The sequence below is a fragment of the Salmo salar genome, chromosome 02 (assembly GCF_965601325.2).
Source record: "Salmo salar chromosome 02, fSalSal1, whole genome shotgun sequence".
In the NCBI taxonomy this organism is placed as follows: Eukaryota; Metazoa; Chordata; class Actinopteri; order Salmoniformes; family Salmonidae; genus Salmo; species Salmo salar.
In genome coordinates this window covers 38,780,337-38,806,539 of record NC_138292.1, presented here as the reverse complement: position 1 = coordinate 38,806,539, position 26,203 = coordinate 38,780,337, and the positions used below count along the sequence as shown (strand labels likewise).

Here is a 26,203-nt window from a genome sequence, read left to right as displayed (position 1 = left end):
CTACTACCATACCCTGTTCAAAGGCACTTAAATATTTTGTCTTGCCCATTCACCCTCTGAATGGCACACATACACAATCCATGTCTTAATTGTCTCAAGGCTTAAAATCCTTCTTTATTAACCGGTCTCCTCCCCTTCATCAACACTGATCGAAGTGGATTTAACAGGTGACATCAATAATGGATCAAAGCTTTCACCTGGATTCACCTGGTCAGTCTATGTCAGGGATGGACAACTTTGATGGGAGTAGGGACCACAAAACTTTAGAACATTCTTATTACAAGTTTAAGATAGTCTAGCGGCCAGCTAACTTACTAATCTAAATAAAATGGCTGACATGGGCTAATTGAGTGAGCGCTGATGCACAACCAAATTTCGAAATTGCACCGTGTGTAATCTAACTCAACAGTACGTTGAGACCCCGACTGAGTTCAGCGGGCCTACAAAAGGGGGCGCCGCGGGCCGCATGCGCCAGTTGCCCATCCCTGGTCCATGTCATGGAAAGAGCAGGTGCTCCTAATGTTTTGTACACTCAGTGTATAATTTCACCCCTTGTGAAACACAAAATGTTCCATGTATTGTCACGAACACAAAGGAGTTAGGAATCTATTATCACACGACTAAAGGTGCACACAAATGGGTGTGTGATTGGCTATATAAGACTATCCTGTTGCATAATGATGACAGATTACCTTACTAGAATGAGATATAGGCCCAGGGTCAACTTTCTTCTGTTGATTCTCGACAGGTGTCAACTGTGATTGTATAGTAACATGATATTTATCTTTATTGGGCTGAAGCCAAATTTGGCCTTTTTGATGAATAACCAAGAACAATGACATATTTTGTGGTCTGGAAGATAATAGCCTACGCAAAATGTGATTTTCCTGAAATGTATGCCCATTGATTGCTTCTTGTTTCCATTAATTACTGGAAATACAATGGTAAGTAGGCCTATGATCAATAAAGGCCTACAGCCCTTGTGCTGAATGCAGTATCTTTGCATTTGTAAACATGAAAAACTCTTATTTATTATTATTTTTACCATGTAAGACATTCATGAAATATGAACATATCTGGAATATTAATATTTATTGGGAAAATAAAAGAACATTAAGAACATGACAAAAAAACTTTCTCCAGAATACATGCATCTAAGATAGGTATGTTTAAGACTAGTACACAGGGTGATACAGTTTAATGACTATGAATCGTACTGGATTTGCTCAGCCCTATTTGGTCCAGTTGGGTAAATTCTCAAGGTGACGGTTAAGGCAGGACTTCCGGTAAAAATGAGCTATCCGGAAGTCTACACTCTTGTGTCTTGAGAAAACAAATGGCACTGTCGAAATGAAGTTGATTTGATAATAAAAACAATCCAAATTGAAGTGTGACGACGATACATTATTTCATCTTCACTTGCTTATTGATCCTGCATATTGTCATCGAAGAGGTTAGTGAAACGAAGGAAGAAAAGGCTACAGAGACCGAATTCTACGTTATGAAACTGGAGGTAAGTGCTAATTTCTGGGAATTAAATGTACAAAAATTAGCTGCCTAGCAATTCGGTCGAACGATTACCAAGGTCCAATATAGTTATCAAACAATGGATGAATTACTCTGATAATAAAGTAAATCTGTCGCATTTCGGGGGTGCGTGGCGAGAGCTAGCTACAGGTGATGTAAAAATCGATTAGCCTATGAATGTCACCTTTCCAATATGGCTTTCCCTCCAACTATCTACAGTGGGCTTATAGTTCATAAATTTGTACTCGATTAATGTAAGTGACAGTGACTTTGTTAATGGACTATCTTTTGAACCCTGTGCTTTATCTATATCCATTTTATCATTTCAGATTGACAGGGAAGGTATGAACTGAAGACCAGCGCTTTCATCCCCTAACCAGCTACCTCCTGTCCAAGATGAATCCAGCTCTCCCTCAATTTTTCCCTCATACCTTATACATATTCCTTGTCTTTTTTTGACTCAGGCTTTACCTCATTATGTTAACCTGCTTATGTTTTCATTACTTTAATACAAGATTTAAACTAACCAATTAACCTCTCCACATGTCCTTCTTGTGTTGTGCATTCCTTTGTCACAACTTATTTACAAACCCAGTCCTCCTAACTTCCTTTCCCTCGTAAGTTGTTTGGGCCATGCTCCGTAAGAGAGGTTCTGCTATTCTCTGTGGTGCTTTTCTCTTTGTCGCCTGGAATGCCGTCGTGGTCCTCTATCTGTGGGGCCGACCCCTGTCTGGCCGAGAGGAGAGGGAGATGGATGGAGGACGAGGAGGGGCTGATTTGGCTGGGGATGTGATCCACATGGCAGAAGCCTTTGAGGCAGAGCTTGAAATGCAGAGAAAAATCCTGCTTCAGATACAGGGTCATCGGTCACTATGGGAACAACCCAATGAGAATGGCGCCAGCAGAGGTGGCCCCCCTCAAGTGGTCATTCCCATCTTGGTTATAGCCTGTAACAGAGTTACTGTCAAACGCTGCCTGGATAAACTCATAGAGTACCGCCCCTCAGCTGAACTCTACCCAATTATAGTCAGCCAGGACTGTGGGCATGCGGAGACTGCACAGGTGATTGGTTCTTATGGCAGTCAGGTAACTCACCTGAAACAACCAGACCTGTCAGATATTGCCGTGAGACCAGAACACAAGAAGTTCCAGGGCTACTACAAAATCTCCAGGCACTATCGCTGGGCTCTCAACCAGGTGTTCAACTCTCTTTCACATTCCTCTGTTGTTATTGTGGAAGATGATTTGGAGGTAATCATTTTCTCTACTCTGACTTGAAATATGCATTGAAGTGAAATGTTAAATCCACTTGTTTTGTGCTCTTCATTGTTTACATCCTTTCTAGTTGCCAGTTGAACAACTAAAAAAACATTGCTTTCCATTCTCTCACTAGGTGGCACCAGACTTCTTTGAGTACTTCAGATCCCTTCACCCAATCCTGAAATCTGACCCGTCTCTGTGGTGTGTGTCTGCCTGGAATGACAATGGTCGGGACGGCTACGTCGACCCTGGTAAAGCAGACCTCCTGTACAGGACAGACTTCTTCCCTGGGTTGGGCTGGATGATGCTCAAGGAACTCTGGATAGAGCTGGAGCCCAAGTGGCCTGGTGCATTCTGGGATGACTGGATGCGTCAGCCAGATCAGCGCAGAGATCGAGCCTGTATTCGACCCGAAATATCCAGAACTTTAACCTTTGGACGGAAAGGTGTGAGCCTAGGCCAATTTTATGACAAATACCTACGCTACATTAAACTGAATAGTGAATTTGTGCCTTTCACCAAGCTGGACCTGGCTTACTTGAAGGAGGAGAAATACAAGGAGATCTTTGAGAAGCAGGTTTACAATGCGCCTTTGGTCAAATATGAAGAGGTCCAACGGGGACAGTTAAAAGGAGCAGGTCCATTTTGTCTACACTACTCAAGCAAAGATGGTTTCAAAGTGTTGGCCAAAAACCTGGGCGTGATGGAGGACTTGAAGTCAGGGGTCCCACGGACAGGGTATCGGGGAGTGGTCAGTTTCCTGTCAAGGGGAAGGAGAATCTTCCTGGCACCCCCTCCGGGATGGAGCAAATATGACCCAACCTGGAGTTGATGACAAACACAAAGGACTGAAGAGGAAAGGGCTCTGCACATTACAGATAGTACTATGGCAACAGAAGTGAGACCAGTGAATGCCAGATGTGGACCTATGGCTTTAAGCTATTATGAGATGCCTATCCTCTCTCTTCCATTTCTGATGTTTGGTTTTTCTCCCCATACTTCTCAGGATTTTTCATACACTCAAAGAAATATATTTTTTGCAATGTGGGGTTGGTATAGTAGGGTAGGTATCGATGTCGTTATTTTCAGAGATTTATTTTTGTTATACTCTAATAATGCACATGAAATTCAATGCAACATCCACTTTGATTATTCTCAGTCTTGTTAGCAATTTCTGGCAGACTATCTGTTACTAATCTCTGTCAGATTAAAAATATATTATCTGTGGTGTGTTCAATAATGGTGGTGGTCAACTAGTGATTGGTCCTAAAGTATAATTGCTTCACAATATTTAGTTAATCTTTTGGAGAACTGTTTTGACTATTTTAACCTGGTTATAATAATGCTTAATGTTTTTCCCAAAGAGACGGCTACTGAAGTGTGTATTTATTTAAATGCAAGATACACATCACAAATGCTGTATGTTATGTACTTAAGGAATTAAATTCTACCAATCAACTCTGCCGTTTATGACATTTGTTTCTGCCTAGGTTCCTTTGCCATATTAATATATATACACGTTAAGGACACCTGCTTTTTCCATGACATGGACTGACCATTTCGCTACACCCTCAATAACATCTGATAAATATGTGTATGTGACCAATAAAATGTGATTTGATTTGAATCCAGGTGAAATCTATAATCCCATTCAGCGGGTGAATGGGCAAGACAAAATATTTAAGTGCTATTTTATGATAGTAGGTGGCAGGTACACCAGTTTGTCAAGAACTGCAAAGCTGCTGGGTTTTTCATGCTCAACAGTTTCCTGCGTGTATCATGAATGGTCCACCACCTAAAGGACATCCAGCCAACTTGACACAAATGTGGAAAGGGGAGTGCAACTCAATATTAGGAGTGTTAGGTATACTTAGTGTATATATTTTTCTAATTAATGATCTCCACCTCACATAAGGCTACGAAATATTGAACAATTTAAACAATTGCCCCCCTTCCCCAAAACACGTTTAAATAATGGGCTATAAATTGTGCCTTCCTGTATTATACTTATGCTAAAACGTTTATTCTATTCTACTTAGCCATTTACTTTATGGTCGTATTCTTATCTTTTATTATTGTTGCATTGTCGAGAAGGAACCTGCAAGTAAGACGAGGCATGGCTACGGAACCAGTAACAGTTCAAACCAAAGGACGAGGTAAGCGTTCTCTATTTACCTTTTGTTTTGCTAGCTAAGAACATAGCTAGCAAGCAAGCGGTGGAGGGAACGCTAGGTGGGAGAGATGGAGGAGAGACTACTGGTGATGAAAAAATATAATTATTTATTGGCTATTATATTTCATTTCAATGTCCGTTATTTGCAGTCAATTTCTTTTTAAATAATAGCTGTAGAGCTAGCTACTGTACTGGTAGTGTCGTCACGTTAGCCTCCTGTGGCTAAACTAGCGGGATTTAATGATAGTCTGGTTTTGCTGTCTGTCAAAATATTTTTTTCCCTATGGTCCTAATCAAATTCTCACACATACAAAACGCAGTTAGTAACTGGCTAGAACACAGCTAGTTGGCTAAAAAGAAAAGCAAAGGTACCGTTATTTTGTTCGCTAACGTTAGCTTGCTACCTGGGCTTGGAATGGAGCCAGGTGATTTGCGTGTGAGCCCAGCCGGCTCAGGAGACCCCGAAGTGGGCGAATGGAGGGAAGAGACCCCTGGTGGGGATGCTGAGGTGAAGGGTGGGGAAACAAATGACAAGGAAATTAATGGAGATACAGCTGAATCGGTGCTCAAAGAGAAAGACACCTTCGAGGGAGAAGAGTGTAAAGAGAAGAACGAAGGTGAACTGCACAGCCCATATGAAGAGGAATTGGATCCCAGAATTCAGGTGGGGAAAAGTTGACTGAACCCTTCTAATATATTTTGATCTCAATGGGATTTCCTGGTCTATGCTACATAGCTAAAGGTTTACAAAATTAGTTGCATGCATGAGTAGATTCACTGCAGTCTGTGGTATTAGATGGTCTATTAGCCTACTGTTGATAATTCAACAGGGGAGTGATGTTTTTCTCAGTCCATGAGGGCTAATTCAGGAGGATGAAATCAATGTTTGTGCACATGCCACTCTTTCTGATATCATGATGTGATTAATCTATGTTCATCCAGGTTGAAATCAACAGGGTTTATCCACCAAATGTAACAGTGGTTCCAAGAGAGCTAATATTAACTGATTGTGTTGTTACAAACCAACGAATCAAAGTATCTGCTTCCTCCTGTGCTCCCTCATATATTTTCTGTTTCCAGGAAGAGTTGGAACACCTCAACGAGGCCAGTGTAGAAATCAACCAACTAGAACTGCACTTGGATGTAAGTGGATATCATCACCTCTCCCATGATAAACCTGGCCCCATACATCACCCCTTTCAGTACTGATCAGGTTTTTGTAAAGAATCAATCGTCAGTTCATTTTCAATTCCCATAACATGCTGTAAACCGATTGTTAATCTGGAAAATATGCTTTAAATGAGCAGAAATGTCCATTACAATAAAATCTGATAAGAAATTCATTTTGTGTATGTGTAGGATGCCAGATCGGGTTACAGGAAGATCCTCACAGACTCAGCCAGAAAACTGAACGCCCACAGCTCCCAGCTTGGTACCTGCATCGAGAAGGCCAGGCCCTACTATGAGGCTCGTCGACTTGCCAAGGAGGTACTGTTGTACATGCACTGTGTGGGATTTTGTTGCATTTTTAACAACACATTTCAAGAGTTCTTTATCACTGAATCAAAATATGGGACACGGAGCAGTATTTGCCATTCACCTGCTTGTCCCACTTTTCTCAAATCTCAACAACAGTTTTATCGTTTGTCCCACGTGATTGGTTGCTGTGCAACTGCATGCCCTGTTTTCTCAGTATCTGATTGGCTGTCCCTCTCACAGGCTCAGCAGGAGACCCAGAAGGCAGCGCTGAGCTATGAGCGGGCCGTCTCCATGCACACGGCTGCCAGGGAGATGGTGTACGTAGCAGAGCAGGGCCTCATGGCCGACGGCAGGAACACCCTGGACCCCACCTGGCAGGAGATGCTCAACCATGCTACCTCCAAGGTAACAGGGGAAACCCCAGCTACTGCTATAACTGCATCAATACAAAATAAAATCCTAAATGTGTTCATCAGTATGTGAGCGAGCTGATATGTTATTAATTTAATCAGTATTTCCCTTACAATCCCCACCCCACCGCCAAGTAGCTACAGTTGTAGTCGGAAGTTTACATACACTTAGGTTGGAGTCATTAAAACTCGTTTTTCAACTATAGTTTTGGAAAGTCGGTTAGGACATCTACTTTGTGCATGACACAAGTCATTTTTCCAACAATTGTTTACAGACAGATTATTTCACTTATAACTCACTGTATCACAATTCCAGTGGGTCAGACGTTTACATACACTAAGTTGACTTGCCTTTAAACAGCTTGGAAAATTCCAGAAAACGATGTCATGGCTTTAGAAGTTTCTGATAGGCTAATTGACATAATTTGAATCAATTGGAGGTGTACCTGTGGATGTATTTCAAGGCCTACCTTCAAACTCAGTGCCTCTTTGCTTGACATCATGGGAAAATCAAAAGAAATCAGCCAAGACCTCAGGAAAAAAATGGTAGACCTCCACAAGTCTGGTTCATCATTGGGACAATTTCCAAATGCCTGAAGGTACCACGTTCATCTGTACAAACAACAGTACGCAAGTATAAACACCATGGGACCACGCAGCTGTCATACCGCTCAGGAAGGAGATGCGTTCTGTCTCCTAGACATGAACTTACTTTGGTGCGAAAAGTGCAAATCAATCCCAAAACATCAGCAAAGGATCTTGTGAAGATGCTGGAGGAAACGAAGGTACAAAGGTATCTATATCCACAGTAAAACGAGACCTATATTAACATAAACGGAAAGTCTGCTCAGCAAGGAAGAAGCCACTGCTCCAAAACCACCATTAAAAAAGCCAGACGACGGTTTGCAACTGCACATGGAGATAAAGCTCGTACTTTTTGGAGAAATGTCCTCTGGTCTGATGAAACAAAAATAGAACTGTTTGGCCATAATGACCATCGTTATGTTTGGAGGAAAAAGGGGGAGGCTTGCAAGCCGAAGAACACCATCCCAACCGTGAAGCACAGGGGTGGCAGCATCATGTTGTGGGGGTGCTTTGCAGCAGGAGGGACTGATGTACTTCACAAAATAGATCGCATCATGAGGAATAAACTTTTGTGGATATATTGAAGCAACATCTCAAGACATCAGTCAGGAAGTTAAAGCTTGGTCGCAAATGGGTCTTCCAAATGGACAATGACCCCAAGCATACTTCCAAAGTTGTGGCAAAATGGCTTAAGGACAACAAAGTCAAGGTATTTGAGTGGCCATCACAAAGCCCTGACCTCAATCCTACAGAAAATTTGTGGGCAGAACTGAAAAAGCATGTTCGAGCAAGGAGGCCTACAAACCTGACTCAGTTACACCAGCTCTGTCAGGAGGAATGGGCCAAAATTCACCCAACTTATTGTGGTGAACCCTAACCCGCTACCTGAAATGATTGACCCAAGTTAAACAATTTAAAGGCAATGCTACCAAATACTAATTGAGCGTATGTAAACTTCTGACCCACTGGGAATGTGATGAAAGAAATAAAAGCTGAAATAAATAATTCTCTCTACTATTATTCTGACATTTCACATTCTTAAAATAAAGTGGTGATTCCTAACTGACCTAAGACAGGGAATAACTCTGTTTTTAATTGGATTGGTTTATATTAGTTAGGGAGTTTGTTTTGTTAGGTTGGTTGGGGGTTAAGATACTGATTGGGGTGTTTTCCCGCCTTAACATTTTGTGTGGTTGTGTGCTGAAGGTGAACGAGGCAGAGGAGGAGCGCCTACGCAGCGAACGGGAGCACATGCGTGTCACCCACTCTTGTCAGACGGCAGAGGCTCGAGTCCAGACCCTGCAGAAATCTCTCAAGAGGGTCATCGTTAAGTCCAAGCCTTACTTTGAGCTCAAGGCCCAGTTCAACTACATACTTGAGGTACATTTTACATTTTTACATTTTAGTCATTTAGCAGACGCTCTTATCCAGAGCGACTTACAGTAGTGAATGCATACATTTCATGCATTTTTTTATTTTTTTATTTTTTATTTTTTTGTACTGGCCCCCCGTGGGAATCGAACCCACAACCCTGGCGTTGCACACACAATGCTGGCGTTGCAAACACCATGCTCTACCAACTGAACCACAGGGAAGGCTCAGTTGTACATAGATATATAATATACAGTGCATTCGGGAAAGTATTCAGACCCCTTGACTTTTCCCACATTTTGTTACGTTACAGCCTTATTATAAAATGTATTAAATTCATTAATTATGCACACAATACCCCATAATGACAAAGTGAAAACAGGTTTTTAGACAGTTTTTGTACATTTTATTACATTTAAAAAACAAAGATAGGCACACACATATAAGGTCCAACAGTTGACAGTGCATGTCTGAGCAAAAACCAAGCCATGAGGTCAAAGGAATTGTCCGTAGAGCTCCGAGACAGGATTGTGTCGAGGTACAGATCTGGGGAAGAGTACCAAAAAAGGTCTGCAGCATTGAAGGTTCCCAAGAACACAGTGGCCTCCATTATTCTTAAATGGAAGTAGTTTGGAACCACCAAGACTCTTCCCAGAGCTGGCCGCCCGGCCAAACTGAGCAATCGGGGGAGAAGGGCCTTGGTCAGGGAAGTGACCAAGAACCTGATGGTCACTCTGACAGAGCTCCAGAGTTCCTCTGTAGAGATGGGAGAACCTTCCATAAGGGCAACCATCTCTGCAGCACTCCACTAATTAGGCCTTTATGGTAGAGTGGCCAGACGGAAGCCACTCCTCAGTAAAAGGCATGTGACAGCCCGCTTGGAGTTTGCCAAAAGCCACCTAAAGGACTCTCATTCCATGAGAAACAAGATTTTCTGGTCTGATGAAACCAAGATTGAACTCTTTGGCCTGAATGCCAAGTGTTACGTCTGGAGGAAACCTGGCACCATCCCTAAGGTGAAGCATGGGGGTGGCAGCAGCATGCTGTGGGGATGTTTTTCAGGTGCAGGGACTGGGAGACTAGCTAGGATCGAGAGAAAGATGAACGGAGCAAAGTACAGAGAGATCCTTGATGAAAACCTGCTCCAGAGCACTCAGGACCTCAGACTGGGGTGAAGGTTCACTTTCCAACAGGACAATGACCCTAAGTGCAGGAGTGGCTTCAGTACAAGTCTCTGAATGTCCTTGAGTGGCCCAGCCAGAGCCCGGACTTGAACCCGATCGAACATCTCTGTAGTGACCTGAAAATAGCTGTGCAGTGACGCTCCCCATCCAACCTGACAGAGCTTGAGAGGATCTCCAGAGAATAATGGGAGAAAATACACCCAAATACAATACAGGTGTGCCAAGCTTGTAGCGTCATACCCAAGAAGACTCGAGGCTATAAATGCTGCCAAAGGTGCTTCAACTTAGTACTGAGTAAAGGGTCTGAATACTTATGTAAATATAATATTAACGTTTTTTTATTGGTAATACATTTGCAGAAATTTCCAAACCTGTTTTTGCGTTGTCATTATGGGGTATAGTGTGTAGATTGAGGGGGGAAAACTATTTTATCAATTTTCGAATAAGTCTGTAACAAAATAAATGTGGAAAAAGTCAAGGGGTCCGAATACTTTCCGAATGCACTGTATTTGATATATAACAGTGGAGGCTGCTGAGGGGAGGACAGCTCATAATAATGTCTGGAACGAGGGAAATGGAATGGCATCAAACACATGGAAACCATGTGTTTGGTGTATTTGATACCGTTCCACTTATTCCACTCCAGCCATTACCATGAGCCCATCCTCCCCAATCAAGGTGCCACCAACCTCCTGTGATATATAATATATGTTGCAATTACTATATATGTAATTCCAAGCTGATATTGTAAGAAAAGCAGGGAAATGGTTGATACAGAGCTCTCATGTGCATCCATGATCGCTCCTATTGGTTATTGTTCCCTCTTTGGCCTCAAACCAAGGAGGAAGTAATGTTGTATGTTGCTCTGTCTTTTCTCTCCATCATATTGGGTTTTCTGTGACTTCAGGAGCACAAAACCAAAGTGATGCAGCTGGAGGAGCATGTGACCAAAGTGAAAAACCGCTACTCTGTCGCCCTGCACAAACTGGAGCAAATCAGTGAGGCCATTCACGCTCAGCGGGGGCGGGACCAAACGGAAGGTGGACAAACCATGGCCTGTGGTGGGCGGAGTCCCCCTATTGGGGCGGAGTCGGACAGTGTGGTGTGTGGTGCAGAGGGCGGGGCATGTGGAGGAGGGGCAATAAAGACTGACAGTGTGGACAGAAGCGGAGTGGCGGATAAGAAAATTGGGCTGGTGGAGAAATACAGGGAGAACGAGAACGGGCGAGAGAGGCCCGAGACACATGGAGAGAGAGCAGGGTCAGATTCCCTCTCCGTCTTCAGTCTGCAGACCATCGCTTCCGACCTGGAGAAATGCGATTCCATCGAACACCTCGGGGAATTCAGCGATGTGGGCAGTCTGCCTGGGGAGGATGGAGAGAATGAGAGGGAGGAGAGAGGGGGAGGGAGGGAAAGAGAAAGAAGGGAAGGACAAATGCAACGCCAACAGCAGTTCCTGAAGCAACATCACAGGAGCTTCAGCTTGTGAGAGCTGTCCTTATCGCTTATAGTTTATCAATTGAAAATAAAATAAGTGTCCGGTCTAGCTAGCTCATTATCCTGGCAAAGACCAAAATATAAAATAAGAGGAAAATCAGATCTGCTGTATCTAAATTAACACATTTAAACGGGTGTATGATACTCAGTAGAAACAAAGCACAGGTACGTTGACAAGTAAGACCTGACAATATAAGGAGCCTGACAGGATTCGCATCATATTACAACACTACTGAAACTCCTAGACTGTACATGCCTCTGAGATTAGCTGCTTTACTTCCCTTATTCTGGCAATAAGGAAACCTTAGACAGGTATGTCCTAGTGCATGAAGGAACAATCCACGTAAGAGACTACAATAAACATGACAAACGGGGTCCCTATTCAATCTAAATGACGGTAACTGAATTTCTGGTGTAAGTTAAAAACAATGTTCTTGTGCAACAAAAAAGTACGTGTGAATTCATATGCACGTCGAATATAGATATATATTTTTTTTTTTAATTCACACTAAATATTGTTTATTTTAGTACATAAATTCAAACGCGTATTGCAAAAAGTGCAAGAATGTTTTTGTGTTTTTTTTAACATATTCTGGAAACCTGGTTTCAGGGTTCGAATCAATAGGACCCCAAAACACACTAAAGAGGGTTACAAACTCCATTCTGACAACTTGCTTGATGACAGAAAGCACTCCAGACTATTTATTTGGTCTTTTATTATATGTGTACTACTATTCAGGGCTAACTAAAAAATGGAATAAATTTTCATTAAAGATCACGCTGACATAATATTATGTTTTACTATTTTAAGCCCATCATTTTAAGATCCTTTTGTTTATTTTTTAAAATAAAATAATTTCCCAATATATGGTTTCTTTAGAGCCACCTGGGTCGTAAACTGAAATGTGCCTTGCCCTTGACACAGTACGACGCAAACAAAGACAGCATAGCACTGGCTGCAACAGCATTCTGTTCAAATCTGTGTATACAGTATTAAACTGTGGTCAACAGTTGAGAAATACTCCCATGAAGGACATGCTTTTGACCATATGATTATTTGGAATAATCTGTGAGTCATCCTAACACTGTTTTGTCTAGACTTGTTCTATTTTTTTATTTGACTAATTTGAATATGTTGTCTGTGTACTGCTTTGGCAAAGTGGAGGGTACAAGAAATGTATTCAATAGATTAAATGTAAGTTTGTGTATAATTACAACATTATAGAGAAAATAATGAAATGTACAAATGTATTTGAATGTCCTTGTATAATTATTTTAAAGGGATCTTATTTAAATCTGGTTATCTGCTGTATTCCTGATTTGACCTCTGTCTGTCCCGCTCTTTACATACTTCCAATATATCCATCTCTTCCCCTCATGCTCTCAACCATAGAAATAGAATGACTAGTAATTGTATTTCTATGCTTTCAACCCTTCAATCATTGTCCATTTGATGTCTTCCTCTTTATTTATTCATAAAGTGGTGCAGTAGTGTGATGTCACCCAGCTATATAGTACAGTTCACTGTTGTTATTTACATGTATCTAATATCAAACAGTTAAACAATAAAATAACAGCAATCTTGACTTTTTGCCATTTTTAGACCCAATATATTGTATTTTGCAATATGCCTTCTACTTCATACTGTACTTCGACACTATCTAAGGATGTGATACTACATTTCAGATTGTAGAAGAGGAGGAGAATGTGGGGTTTGCAGAAAAAGCTAGAGAGTTGGGAGGAGACAGGAAAGGAGATGAGTTATCTTTTATCCCCCTGCTTCAATTATTCAACCAGGATATACATATGAAGGAGTCGGGTGCTCTCAGAATAGATGTCAGGAGAGGAGGGTGAGGGAGATGGGTACCAAAGCCTGTTATAAGAACATCTCTGGTTTTACTAAAGCTGAAAATAGAGGTCAATGTTGTAGAAACTACTTATTCCTGCTTTATTGACATAGGATCTAAAGGCTTAATACTGGCTTAAATTGCATATATTGGGAATCTTCCATGTTGCTTATTGCCTATAAATACTTACCGATTAGGATAACTCCATAACGCTTATCATAAAATTAAAGCTCTTAGATTTGCCATGATCACGATTTGCTGGCGTGGGCCAATACCTCCAACATGCATCTTGGAAAAGGAGATGTGTGCGTGAGAAAATGACTTTTACGCACGATAGGCCAACCTACGTACGTCTCTCCATCATGACGTCGTGAATTAGCTGGAGATTGTAGGGAGAGAGAAAAGGGAGGGAGTGTGAGGATTCGGTGTTTCGTCGTATATGGGGAGCGATTGTATATAGTGCGTGTATTTATATGTACATAATTCGTTTCTGATTTATCACCATACGAAATTGAAGTAGATGGCAATAGACTGATTAATACGGTTGTTTTTGACATTCAATGTATAGCCTATGCATGGGGACCGGATTGCACAGCTATAGCCATAAAAGCATAGCCATACAATACGTTGCAAAGAAGCACATTTTACCAAATAATTCGACATTTGGGTGTTCCCAAACGAGTCGCAACCGACGGACATACGGTCATCTTGATTGAGCGCGTTGAAAGTATTTGTAAGTACACATGATTACATGCTACAATCTCTTACTCAGTATGCAACCTAAACAATCGTGCATAATTCTAAGGAATCAAGCTTGCATAGATGTGACTGTATTATATTTGTATTCAGATGACAGGTCTACTCTAGCCTATGTAAAATGTATTCTCGTAAATGACAGGTTTCGCCAAGCAGGAACTACTTTACATTGTTTTTTATTATCGCAGCATAATATAACACGCAGTCCTACCTATTAATGACGTGAGTTTATCTTTAGATATATTTTGCACATTTTCAGTGAATGTTTTTAGGCTATGGGAATGAATGGCATGCTAGAATTGACATGAAATCCGAACTTCTCAAATCTGAATTCTGCAAACGGATATAGGGCTGGCCTTCTTCGATAGGCCGTCAAGGATTCCCCGCGGTGTCAACACGGACCAGCAATTACCAGTAGCCTACTGTTGGTAGCACCCTACGAGCGACCCTCATTAAAGCGTTTGTAGGCGATATCAGTCCAGTGAACATGTCTCGATGTTGAAATCCACCTGCACACCATTGTAAACATATGGCTATTTTTTTCATTGCTAAGGGCATTTTTGTAATAGCATATCAGATGTGGCTTGGTTAATAAATAAGCTACATCTTATGGATAGAATGTTGTGTGTCGCCGTTTTGGTCTCTGGCTTAGATACGTATCTGTGATGCCGTGGGTGCTGTCCATGGTCCTGAAATATCTGTTTCTCTATGCTCGTCCCAGTTGGAATCTTTTGTTCAGATACATCCGCTGTCCATGGTGCTGCAATTAATTTTGCTGCACCTAAAGCTACATCACATCTTGTTGATTTAATATAGGCCACTGACATTACCATAATATTTATGAAGCTGGCTAGCTTGATATATTTTAAGCTGTCTGATCCATACCACGCTCACACAGTTTGCTTTTATGTATCTCAGTATGTGAGAAGTGTCTCCCACTGTGTTGTCCCTCTCTCTCTCTCTCTCTCTCTCTCTCTCTCTCTGTCTCTGTCTCACACATACTTTTCGTTGCATTTCCCATCTTTTCTCTCTTTCTCTTTCTCTCTGTGTCTGTCTCCTCCTGTCCCCTCCTGCAGTGCTCTATAAATTCACCATAATGCTAATGAAGTAGCCAACAGTGTCCGTCTGTCTTCCTCCACTACCCTTCCCTTCCTTCCCACCATCTATCTCACTGTGGAGCTTTGTTCCTCTCTCTATCTCTCCCTCTTTCTCTCCTCTCTCTCTCTCTCTCTCTCTCTCTCTCTCTCTCTCTCTCTCTCTCCATCTCTCTGTGTGACAACATGATGAAGTTGCATTCATTATTCAGCACTTCAAACGAGTGGCTATATTTAGGTGTATTTATACTTTAGTACACACTCGTATGGCTGCTGTGTCGGCTGTGTTAGCACTGAAAGCACACTGTTGGAATGAGTGAGCGGTCTTGACCTACCCCACTCCATTATGCAAAGGGTTATGGCAGAGTGAGTTCTGCTCTCATACTATCTCTCTATAGCACATGGAGCCAGTACATATTAGTAACAACTAACACACTGGTCTTTAGTGGCAGGAGCACTACTCACTGAACTGCTGTAGGTGAGGTTTTTGTTACCAGATGAATAGTGTACATATGAAGGTTGGTGTATGTTGTTGTTTGGTCACTGGTTTAGATGATCATCTGGGTTGTCCTTGTCAATGGTTATGAATTACACTTCCGGTCAAAAGTTTTAGAAGACCTACTCATTCAAGGGTTTTCTTTAATTTTTACAATTTTCTACATTGTAGAATAATAGTGAAGACATCAAAACTATGAAAAATCACATATGGAATCATGTAGTAACCAAAAAAGTGTTCAACAAATCAAAATATATTTTATATTTGAGATTCTTCAAAGTAGCCACCATTTGCCTTGATGACAGATTTGCACACTCTTGGCATTCTCTCAACCAGCTTCATGAGGTAGTCACCTGGAATGCATTTCAATTAACAGGTTTGCCTTCTTAAAAGTTAATTTGTGGAATTTCTTTCCTTCTTAATACGTTTGAGGCAATCAGTTGTGTTGTGACAGGGTAGGGGGGTATACTGAAGATAGCCCTATTTGGTAAAAGACCAAGTCCATATAATGGCAAGAACAGCTCAAATAAGCAAAGAGAAACGACAGTCCATCATAACTGGACACATCTCAACATCAACTGTTCAGGGGAGACTGTGTGAATCAGGCCTTCATGGTTGAATTGCTGCAAAGAAACCACTACTAAAGGACACCAATAATAAGAAGAGACTTGCTTGGGCCAAGAAATACGAGCAATGGACATTAGACTGGTGTAAATTTGTCCTTTGGTCTGGAGTCGGCCTTTCCTGTGGCTCAGTTGGTAGAGCATGGTGTGTGCAACGCCAGGGTTGTCAGTTCGATTCCCACGGGGGGCCAGTACAAAAAAAATATATTTTAAAATAATGCATGAAATGAAATGTATGCATTCACTACTGTAAGTCGCTCTGGATAAGAGCGTCTGCTAAATGACTAAAATGTAATGTAAAATGAGTCCAAATTGGAGATTTTTGGTTCCAATCACCATATCTTTGTGAGACACGGTGTGGGTGAACGGATAATCTCTTCATGTGTATTTCCCCCCGTAAAGCATGGAGGAGGAGGTGTTATGGTGTCGGGGTGCTTTGCTGGCGACACTGTCTGTGATTTGTTTAGAATTCAAAGCACACTTAACCAGCATGGCTACCACAGCATTCTCCAGCGATAAGCCATCCCATCTGATCTGGGCTTAGCGGGACTATCATTTATTTTTCAACAGGACGATGACGCACAACACACCTCCAGCCTGTGTAAGGCCTATTTTACTAAGAAGGAGAGGGATGGAGTGCTGCATCAGATGACCTGGCCACTACAATCCAAAACCAAATTGAGATGGTTTGGGATGAGTCGGACTGCAGAATGAAGGAAAAGCAGCCAACAAGCATATGTGGGAACTCCTTCAAGACTGTTGGAAAAGAATTCCAGGTGAAGCTGGTTGAGAGTGTGCAAAGCTGTCATCAATCAAATGTATTTATAAAGCCCTTTTTACATGTGAAGGCAAAGGGTGGCTATTTGAAGAATCTCAAATATAAAATATATTTTGATTTGTTCAACACTTTTTGGGTTACTACATGATTCCATATGTGTTATTTCATAGTTGTGATGTCTTCACTGCTATTCTACAATGCAGAAAATAGTAAAAATAAAGAAAAACCCCTGAATGAATAGGTGTTCTAAAATGTTTTACCTGTAGTGTGTGTGTGTGTGTGTGTGTTGATAAGACTGTCCCATTATGAATGTTGGTCCCTCCAAAGAACTTGAGGTTTTTGTTACAATATAATGACTTTACTGTGTAAAGGCTGTTTATAACTACCTTCCCTCTCTGTCGCTTCCTTTCATTATCTTCTTATTTAATCCTTTAGTCTCTCTCTCTCTCTCTCTCTCTCTCCCTCTCCCTCTCCCTCTCCCTCTCCAGATCCAGATCCAGAAATGGCACAGCTATTGTTTCTTATAATTCTGTATGCTCTGCCATCTCTTGTTGTGGCCATGCATAATTCAACAACTGGAGGTAATTATTGTGTTTGTGTGTGTACATGTGCGTGCAACTTGTGTGTTGTGTAAGTGTGTTAGCAGTTAGAAAAACCGTGTAGATTGCAAAATAACCTAAATGGAGCATCATCACAATGTTGTTGAATGCGTGGAGGAAGGCGTTATGTGGAGTGATGATTATAATTGGAGTGTAACATATCTCATGACTGTAATGTAGACTACTGTAAGTGATTATTCTTCCACTCATCATGTCTTTCTCTCGTCTCCTGTTTAGGCTGTGCCATCATCCGTCCTCCCAGAGACGGAGGCATCCGCTACAGAGGCCTGACACAAGAACAGGTACAGTACTCTCAATAACATCACAGTTCACTGTATGAAAAAAAGGTGCTATCTAGAACCTTAAGGGGTTCTTCGGCTGTCCCTATAGGAGAACCCTTTGAAGAACCCTTTTTGGTTCCAGGTAAAACTCTTTTCACAGGGGTTTCTACAAGGAACCCAAAAGAGTTATACCTGGAACCAAAAAGGGTTCTTCTGTGGGGACAACCAAAGAACCCGTTTGGAACCCTTTTTTCTAAGAGTGTACTACCACTGTTATCACAGTACTATCACTACTATCACAGTACTATCACTCCTACCACAGTACTATCACTACTATCACAGTACTATCACTCCTACCACAGTACTATCACTACTATCACAGTACTATCACTCCTACCACAGTACTATCACTACTATCACAGTACAATCACTACTATCACAGTACTATCAGTACTACCTTTAATCATATCCAACCCTAGATAAAGTAGAAATAGCTCATATAGTTGCTTGTCAATTCTGACGTAATCGGCCCTTTGGTTCTCTCTAGCATGGCCATATCTAGTGTCTACTATGTTGTTGTTGTCCTAATCATAGCAACGCATTGAAGCCTATAGGAAAAATGACTCATTAGTCAGGTGATGTACATATTTAAAGACATAGCTAAACATCAATCTACGTTATCTATTTCTGTGTGCAGATCCGCAATGTGCAGATCCTACCAGTGGACTACGAGATAGAGTACATCTGCAGGGGGAACAGGGTCATAGTGGGCCCTAAAGTCAGGAAGTGCCTTCCCAACGGCACATGGACCGACATCACACTGCACAGCAGATGTTGTAAGTACTCTCTACACTATTTACAGTCTACCTGTTTGACTTCATTGTCAAGGGTAAATTCCCTCTTCGATGCCTGTCAGAGTGAATTCCTGGATTGACTAGACTATATCACTGCTACTACGTAAGGATATCTTTGATGTATCATTGATTATTGTGTGCCACTCTGCTCTGTAACTTAGTGCTCATTTCATCAACAATAACTATGACAAAATATTTGTCAACAACCTATTTTTCCCGATGAAAACAAATGACGATAACGAGAAGCCATAAACAACAACAGAAAATGGTAACAAATTAGTTTTCATTTCAGTTGATGAAAATGTAACGATATGAGAATTCCACTTGAGACAAATGGACATTCAAATTGACATGAAGCTCCTTTTCATCTGTTCTTTCCAATCGTAAATATGCATGCCTTTGCAGAATATGTAATGCAATCCTCTCTTTGGGCGGAATGAACGTCTTTCAGTTGCATGGTCTGATTGAGCTGATCTGCCCAGCTCTCCCACACGTCACTTCAGTCAGTCAACATTTTTCTAACTGATGCATAGCCAGCAGGCCAGGACACTTCAATTGTAACTAACCTTAACTAGAAACAATAATGTTTAATCCCTCTTATTTCAATGTAGACTATTTTTGCTTTGATCACATCAGATTGGAAGCTCTATTTTCCCATGTGCACTGTTCTTCATCTGTGTTGATCCTCTCATGGTCAGCAAATGTGAGCGCAGTGTATTTCAGATTGGAAATATTAATGCTATTTGTTGAGTATTAGGAGAATTAGCCGACCGCCTGGCTCTCTTTCTGTCGAACCATCTGGCTTCCCAACGCCTCAGAACGGGACATGACAGGAAGCCTATGGCAGGAGCGGACGAAACAACCACTGGTTTTAATTGGCTGATCTCTCAGCCCATCACCATCTAGCTCAACCCTTAGAACCTCCCTCTAAGTGTGCTGCATCCGGGGGCAACGAAGAGAACTCGGTTAGCTCGTGCAATATGGATATTCCAGAGTCTGCTATATCTGAAGTGTATAAACAGCATTCAGTGACATCGTGTTACCGGACGGCTAGCAGAGTTACGCTGGCTAGCTATTAGCATGAACGGTGATATGTGATGCACCATAACACAACTTTTCGGCCTCGATTTGGAGCCACTCCTCATAGTCGTGTGATTTGCTCAGAATTTGAACTGATTATCATGTCACTCAGTAAATCCCAAACGGTCCCCACTGTTACCAGGCTCTATGCGTCAGCAGTTGAATCCTGGAGACGAGGTTAGGAGTACAGTAATAATTCTGGCATTGTTGGATAGCTCAGATTCTCCCCCTTTTAAAGGAATCGCTGTTATTTACCCCCATCCAATGGGAATGATTGGGAGAAAAGAGCTGTATAGCTAAATTGTTTAACCTGTAGCCAAGGCTTCGTAGTTTATATGGTAAATCATGGCTGACATTGGTTACAATCGGCCGCAATAGCAATGTGCCAGCTATATTAGGGGATAGTAGGCCTAGTCTAGCTGAATATGCACATGATGGAAGTAAGAGGTAAATACATTATATATACAAAAGTATGTGGACACCCCTTCAAATGAGGGTATTCGGCTATTTCAGCCACACCCATTGCTGACAGGTGAATAAAATCGAGCACACAGCCATGCATTCTCCATAGCTCACTGGCAGTAGAATGGTCTTACTGAAGAGCTCAGCAACATTCCAACATGGCACCGTCATAGGATGCCAACTTTCCAACAATTCAGTTCGTCATATTTCTGCCCTGCTAGAGATGCCCCAGTCAACTGTAAATGCCGAGCAGCCGCACACAAGCAGCCTAAGATCACCATGCGCAATGCCAAGCGTCGGCTGGAGTGGTGTAAAACTCGCCGCCATTGGACTTTGGAACAGTGGAAATGCGTTCTCTGGAGTGATGAATAATACTTCACCATCTGGCAGTCCGACAGACTAATCTGGGATTGGCAGATGCCAGGACATACAGTGCACAAATGCGTAGTGCCAACTGTAAAGTGTTGAGGAGGAATAATGGTCTGGGGCTGTTTTTCATGGTTCGGGCTAGGCTCCTTAGTTCCAGTGAAGAGAAATCTTAATGCTACAGCATACGATGACATTCTAGACGATTCTATGCTTCCAACTTTGTGGCAACAGTTTGGGGAGGCCCTTTCCTGTTTCAGCATGACAATACCCTCTACGCACAAAGCGAGGTCCATACAGAAATGGTTTGTCGATACTGATGTGGAAGAACTTGATTGGCCTGCACAGAGCCCTGATCTCAACCCCATCGAACACCTTTGGGATGAATTGGAACGCCGACTGCAAGCCAGGCCTAATCGCCCAACATCAGTGCCCGACCTCACTAATGCTCTTGTGGCTGAATGGAAGCCCCCGCAGCAATGTTCCAACATCTAGTGGAAAGCCTTCCCAGAAGAGTGGAGGCTGTTATAGCAGCAAAGGGGGACCAACTCCTTATTAATGCCCAAGATTTTGGAATGAGATGTTCGACGAGCAGGTGTCCACATACTTTTGGCCATGTGGTGTATTAATTATTTAATTAGAAAGAAATGCACTGACTAAAATGAATGTGACTAAAACTAAACCAAAATTGTCCAGGTTTTTTTGTCAACTGATAATAACTAAAACTAACGAAGAAGGAAATTACTAAAATCTGACTGAAATATTTTTGAAGACTAAAACTAAATAGAAAAAAGCTGCCAAAATGAACCCTGGTACCGTAGTGCCAGTCTGTTTTCTGCTCTCCTGCCAACTCCTTATAGAATTGTCATGCCATATATGTTCCATAAGGAGTTGGCAAGAGAGCAGAAACAAACTGCCAGTTAGTACATGTCTTGTAAATATGACTGCTGTCATTCCCACCAACCTTCCTCCCACTACTCTGTCCATCTCTCTCCCAGTGCTGCTGTGCCCTCGGGTGTGGACGTCCCTGGAGAATGGGAGGGTGGCGCTGAAGCCCCCTGGGCCACCGGTGGAGGGCACCGTGCTGCACTACAGCTGCCATGCTGGCTTCATGCTGGAGGGCAGGAACATCTCACACTGCACCAAGCTGGGCAAGTGGGACTCACCCAAACCCGTCTGCCTCTGTAAGTGCGGAATGGAATCCCAATCTATTCCTGTCATTCATTTGTGATGTTGGTGTTGATATTAAATGCTTTGGTTTAGCTTCGAAATGGAGAAACAACACATATACTCCATGGAAACATACATAGACAAACCAATATACGCTGAGTGTACAAAACATTAGGAACATCGTCCTAATATTGAGTTGCACCCCTTTTTCTCTCAGAACAGCCTCAATTTGTCATGACATGGACTCTACAAGGTGTTGAAAGTGTTCCATAGGGATGCTGGGCCATTTTGACTCCAATGCTTCCCACAGTTATGTCAAGTTGGCTGGGTGTCCTTTGGATGGTGGACCATTGTTGATACAAACTGTTGAGCGTGAAAAACCCAGCAGCGTTGAAGTTCTTGACACACTTAGACCGGTGTGCCTGGCACCTTCTACCATACCCCGTTCAAAGACACTTAAATATTTTGTCTTGCTCATTCACCCATTGAATGGCACACACACACAATCCATGTCTCAATTGTCTCAAGGCTTAAAAATCCTTCTTTAACCTGTCTCCCCTTCACCTACACTGATTGAAATGGATTTAACGAGTGACATCAATAAGGGATCATAGCTTTCACCTGGATTCACCGGTCAGTCTATGTCACGGAAAGAGCAGGTGTTCCTAATGTTTTGTACACTCAGTGTACATTAATATATTGTCAATATAGTTGTGTGTCCATGCATGTATTCTACAATGGTGTATATACTTTGTTTTGTGTGAAAATCATAGGTGTGTATAGGTACAAATGATAAGTATTCAGCATCTTTGGATGAATGTTAATTGTATTTCCTTGACTCCTCACATCCTCTCTCCTTGCCTCCATCTCAAAACACAACGGCGGAGAAGATCAGAGGTTCCTCACCTCGGTTCCTCTCCTCATTTTGAGAAGGAGACAAGATGCGAGAAATCCAAGAAAACCAGTTGACATTCACCCCCCTGTTCTGTGTACTTGTCTTAAACAGGGAGTTATAGTACTGCCACCTGGTGGACACAAGCCATATTTTTTTTTATAATTGTGAAAGATTGTGTAATACCCTATGAAAGTGACATCAATTTTACATCTGTGTTCTCGTTTTGTAGGCTAAGAATGGGCTTCATATTTGTTCAAATATATATGTACTTTGGTATAAATTTACTTCAACGTATTTGACGCCGAAGAAGAAGGACGAAGCCGAGAATTTACAACCATCTCATTTGAACTACACACATGAACTACAACTCCCCCCAATCAGCTGTATATTTCTCTATTACGAAAGTTTGCAGGTCTCCATTTATTTTATATATTGTTTTCATTTTTAAAAAGTACTGGCTGGCAACAAAAAAAACAGCGCAATCTAAGATATAAACATTAGACCGCCTGTAACTAACTGGTTCTTATCGTCATTATCGCCAAGAGTGTGCAAAGCTGTCATCAAGGCAAAGGGTGGCTACTTTGAAGAATCTCAAATATAAAATATATTTTGATTTGTTTAACACTTCTTTGGTTACAACATGATTCCATATGTGTTATTTCATAGTTTTGATGTCTTCACTATTATTCTACATTGTAGAAAATATTTTTAAAAAAGAGAGAAAATGGAATGAGTCGGTGTGTCAAAACTTTTGACTGGTACTGTATATATATTAAATGACTGCGTTTTCCTGAATTTTATGATATAATCTTGAAGGCCATTCAAGAGATTTTGGGACATGAGCTGCAAAACCTGGACCCGTACAAATTAGCTGGGCTAGACAATCTGGACCCTCTCTTTCTAAAATTATCCGCCGCCATTGTTGCAACCCCTATTACTAGTCAGTTCAACCTCTTTCGTATCTTCTGAGATTCCTAAAGATTGGAAAGGTGCTGCGGTCACCCCCCTCTTCAAAGGGGGTGACATTCTAGACCCAAACTGTTACAGACCTATAAACATCCTGCCCTGCCTTTCTAAAGTCTTCGAAAGCCAAGTCAACAAACAGATCACTGACCATTTCAAATCCCACCGTACCTTCTCTGCTGTGCAATCCGGTTTCCAAGCTGGTCACGGGTGCACCTCAGCCACGCTCAAGGTCCTAAACGATATCATAACCGCCATCGATAAAAGACAGTACTGTGCAGCCGTCTTCATCGACCTGGCCAAGGCTTTCGAACACTGTCAATCACCGTATTCTTATCGGCTGACTTGGTTTCTCAAATGACTGCCTCGCCTGGTTCACCAACTACTTCTCAGATAGAGTTCAGTGTGTCAAATCGGAGGGCCTGTTGTCCGGACCTCTGGCAGTCTCTATGGGGGTACCACAGTGTTGAATTCTCGGGCTGACTCTTTTCTCTGTATATATCAATGATGTCGCTCGTGCTGCGGGTGATTCCTTGATCCACCTCTACGAAGATGACACAATTCTGTATACATCTGGCCCTTCTGTGGACACTGTATTAACAAACCTCCAAACGAGCTTCAAAGCCATACAACACTCCTTCTGTGTCCTCCAACTGCTCTTAAATGCAAGTAAAACTAAATGCATGCTCTTCAACCGATCGCTGCCCGCATCCGCCCGCCCGACTAGCATCACTACTCTGGACAGTTCTGACTTAGAATATGTGGACCACTACAAATACCTCGGTGTCTGGCTAGACTGTAAACTCTCCTTCCAGACTCATATTAAGCATCTCCAATCCAAAATTAAATCTAGAATTGGCTTCCTATTTCGCAACAAACCCTCCTTCACTCACGCTGCCAAACATACCCTCGTAAAACTGACTATCCTTCCGATCCTCGACTTCGGCGATGTCATTTACAAAATAGCCTCCAACACTCTACTCAACAAACTGGATGCAGTCTATCACAGTGCCATCTGTTTTGTCACCAAAGCCCCATATACTACCCACCACTGCGACCTGTATGCTCTCGTTGGCTGGCCCTCGCTTCATATTCGTCACCAAACCCACTGGCTCCAAGTCATCTATAAGTCTTTGCTAGGTGAAGCTCTGCCTTATGTCAGCTCACTGGTCACCATAACAACACCCACTCGTAGCACGTGCTCCAGCAGGTATATCTCACTGGTCATCCCCAAAGCCAACACCTCCTTTGGCCGCCTTTCCTTACAGTTCTCTGCTGCCAATGACTGGAACGAACTGCAAAAATCACTGAAGCTGGAGACTCATATCTCCCTCACTAACTTTAAGCATTAGCTGTCAGAGCAGCTTACCGATAGCTGCAGCTGTACACAGCCAATCTGTAAATAGCCCATCCAACTACCTACCTCATCCCCATATTGATTTTATTTACTTATTTTTGCTCTTTTGCACACCAGTATTTCTACTTGCACATCATCATCTGCACATCTATCACTCCAGTGTTCATTTGCTAAATTGTAATTACTTCACTACTATTGGCCTTTTTATTGCCTTACCTCCTTACTCCATTTGCACACACTGTATATAGATTTTTATATTGTGTTATTGACTGTACTTTTGTTTATCTCACATGTAACTCTGTGTTGTTGTTTTTTGTTGCACTGCTTTGCTTTATCTTGGCCAGGTAGCAGTTGTAAATGAGAACTTGTTCTCAACTGGCCTACCTGGTTAAATAAAGGTGAAATAAATAAAAAGAAAAGCGGAAGTGGCCGTCACTTCCACAGGGTATAGAGACAATACAGTAAAAGTAGCCTACATACTGATGTTAATTTAAGGAGCATGGAGTACTGTACATGTGTGGTGAGTAACACGTATAGTGCATCAATCCATGAAGAATGAAACAATTCACAAACATCACACATTGTTAGTGTTGCATTTACATACGCTACCAGTCACCAAATCATGTTGACTATTAACAAATGTAATTTTGTCTTTTCTATTTGCTTGCCACAGATGACAGAAACTACAAAGGTAAGAGATTGGTTTTGGTTGGGTTATCTATCAAAGCTCAGTGAAACAAATGTTGCAAAAAGTTGTAATGCTTCTGTTAAGCACAAGAGGGCAGTAGTTCTGAGCAGGGGGCCTTCTGCTGACCAGTAATTCTGCTGGTGAAGGATTGAAACTGATTAGAGTTAGGGAAAAGGGGGATACCTAGTCAGTTGTCCAACTGAATGTATTCAACTGAAATGTGTCTTCTGTATTTAACCCAACCCCTCTGAATCAGAGAGGTGCGGGGGACTTCCTTAATCCACATCTTTGGCGCTCAGAGGCAGAAAAACAGATTTTTATCTTGTCAGCTCAGGGATTTGATCCAACAACCTTCTGGTTACTGGCCCAGCACTCTAACCACTAGGCTACCTGCCAAGAGTAGAAATT

The 26,203-nt window shown here is 42.0% G+C and overlaps 3 protein-coding genes across 3 annotated transcripts in view; all 3 read left to right on the top strand.

Annotated features, from left to right (window-relative positions):
* The first annotated feature begins 1,302 nt into the window (after positions 1-1,302).
* Positions 1,303-4,245, top strand: mgat1a (alpha-1,3-mannosyl-glycoprotein 2-beta-N-acetylglucosaminyltransferase a). Its single transcript, XM_014165338.3, has 3 exons — positions 1,303-1,513; positions 1,857-2,778; positions 2,921-4,245. The coding sequence occupies exons 2-3, from the start codon at positions 2,161-2,163 to the stop codon at positions 3,617-3,619; spliced, it is 1,317 nt and encodes a 438-aa protein (XP_014020813.1). The 5' UTR covers positions 1,303-1,513; positions 1,857-2,160; the 3' UTR covers positions 3,620-4,245.
* Positions 4,246-4,760: 515 nt separating this feature from the next.
* Positions 4,761-13,072, top strand: LOC106582335 (SH3 domain-binding protein 5-like). The gene is made up of 6 exons (XM_045703579.2): positions 4,761-5,624; positions 6,041-6,103; positions 6,320-6,448; positions 6,680-6,844; positions 8,641-8,814; positions 10,897-13,072. Exons 1-6 carry the CDS (start codon positions 5,376-5,378, stop codon positions 11,476-11,478), a joined length of 1,362 nt encoding a protein of 453 aa, XP_045559535.1. The 5' UTR covers positions 4,761-5,375; the 3' UTR covers positions 11,479-13,072.
* A 628-nt stretch (positions 13,073-13,700) lies between these two features.
* The window catches only part of LOC106582320 (gamma-aminobutyric acid type B receptor subunit 1-like), a 49,114-nt gene continuing 36,611 nt past the window's right edge, over positions 13,701-26,203 (top strand). Inside the window, exons 1-6 of the mRNA XM_014165313.3 lie at positions 13,701-14,066; positions 17,569-17,661; positions 17,917-17,981; positions 18,658-18,796; positions 21,721-21,906; positions 25,781-25,798. Of these exons, the coding sequence (XP_014020788.1) occupies positions 17,583-17,661; positions 17,917-17,981; positions 18,658-18,796; positions 21,721-21,906; positions 25,781-25,798 (487 nt within the window). The 5' untranslated portion in view covers positions 13,701-14,066; positions 17,569-17,582. The remainder of the gene's footprint in view (positions 14,067-17,568; positions 17,662-17,916; positions 17,982-18,657; positions 18,797-21,720; positions 21,907-25,780; positions 25,799-26,203) is intronic.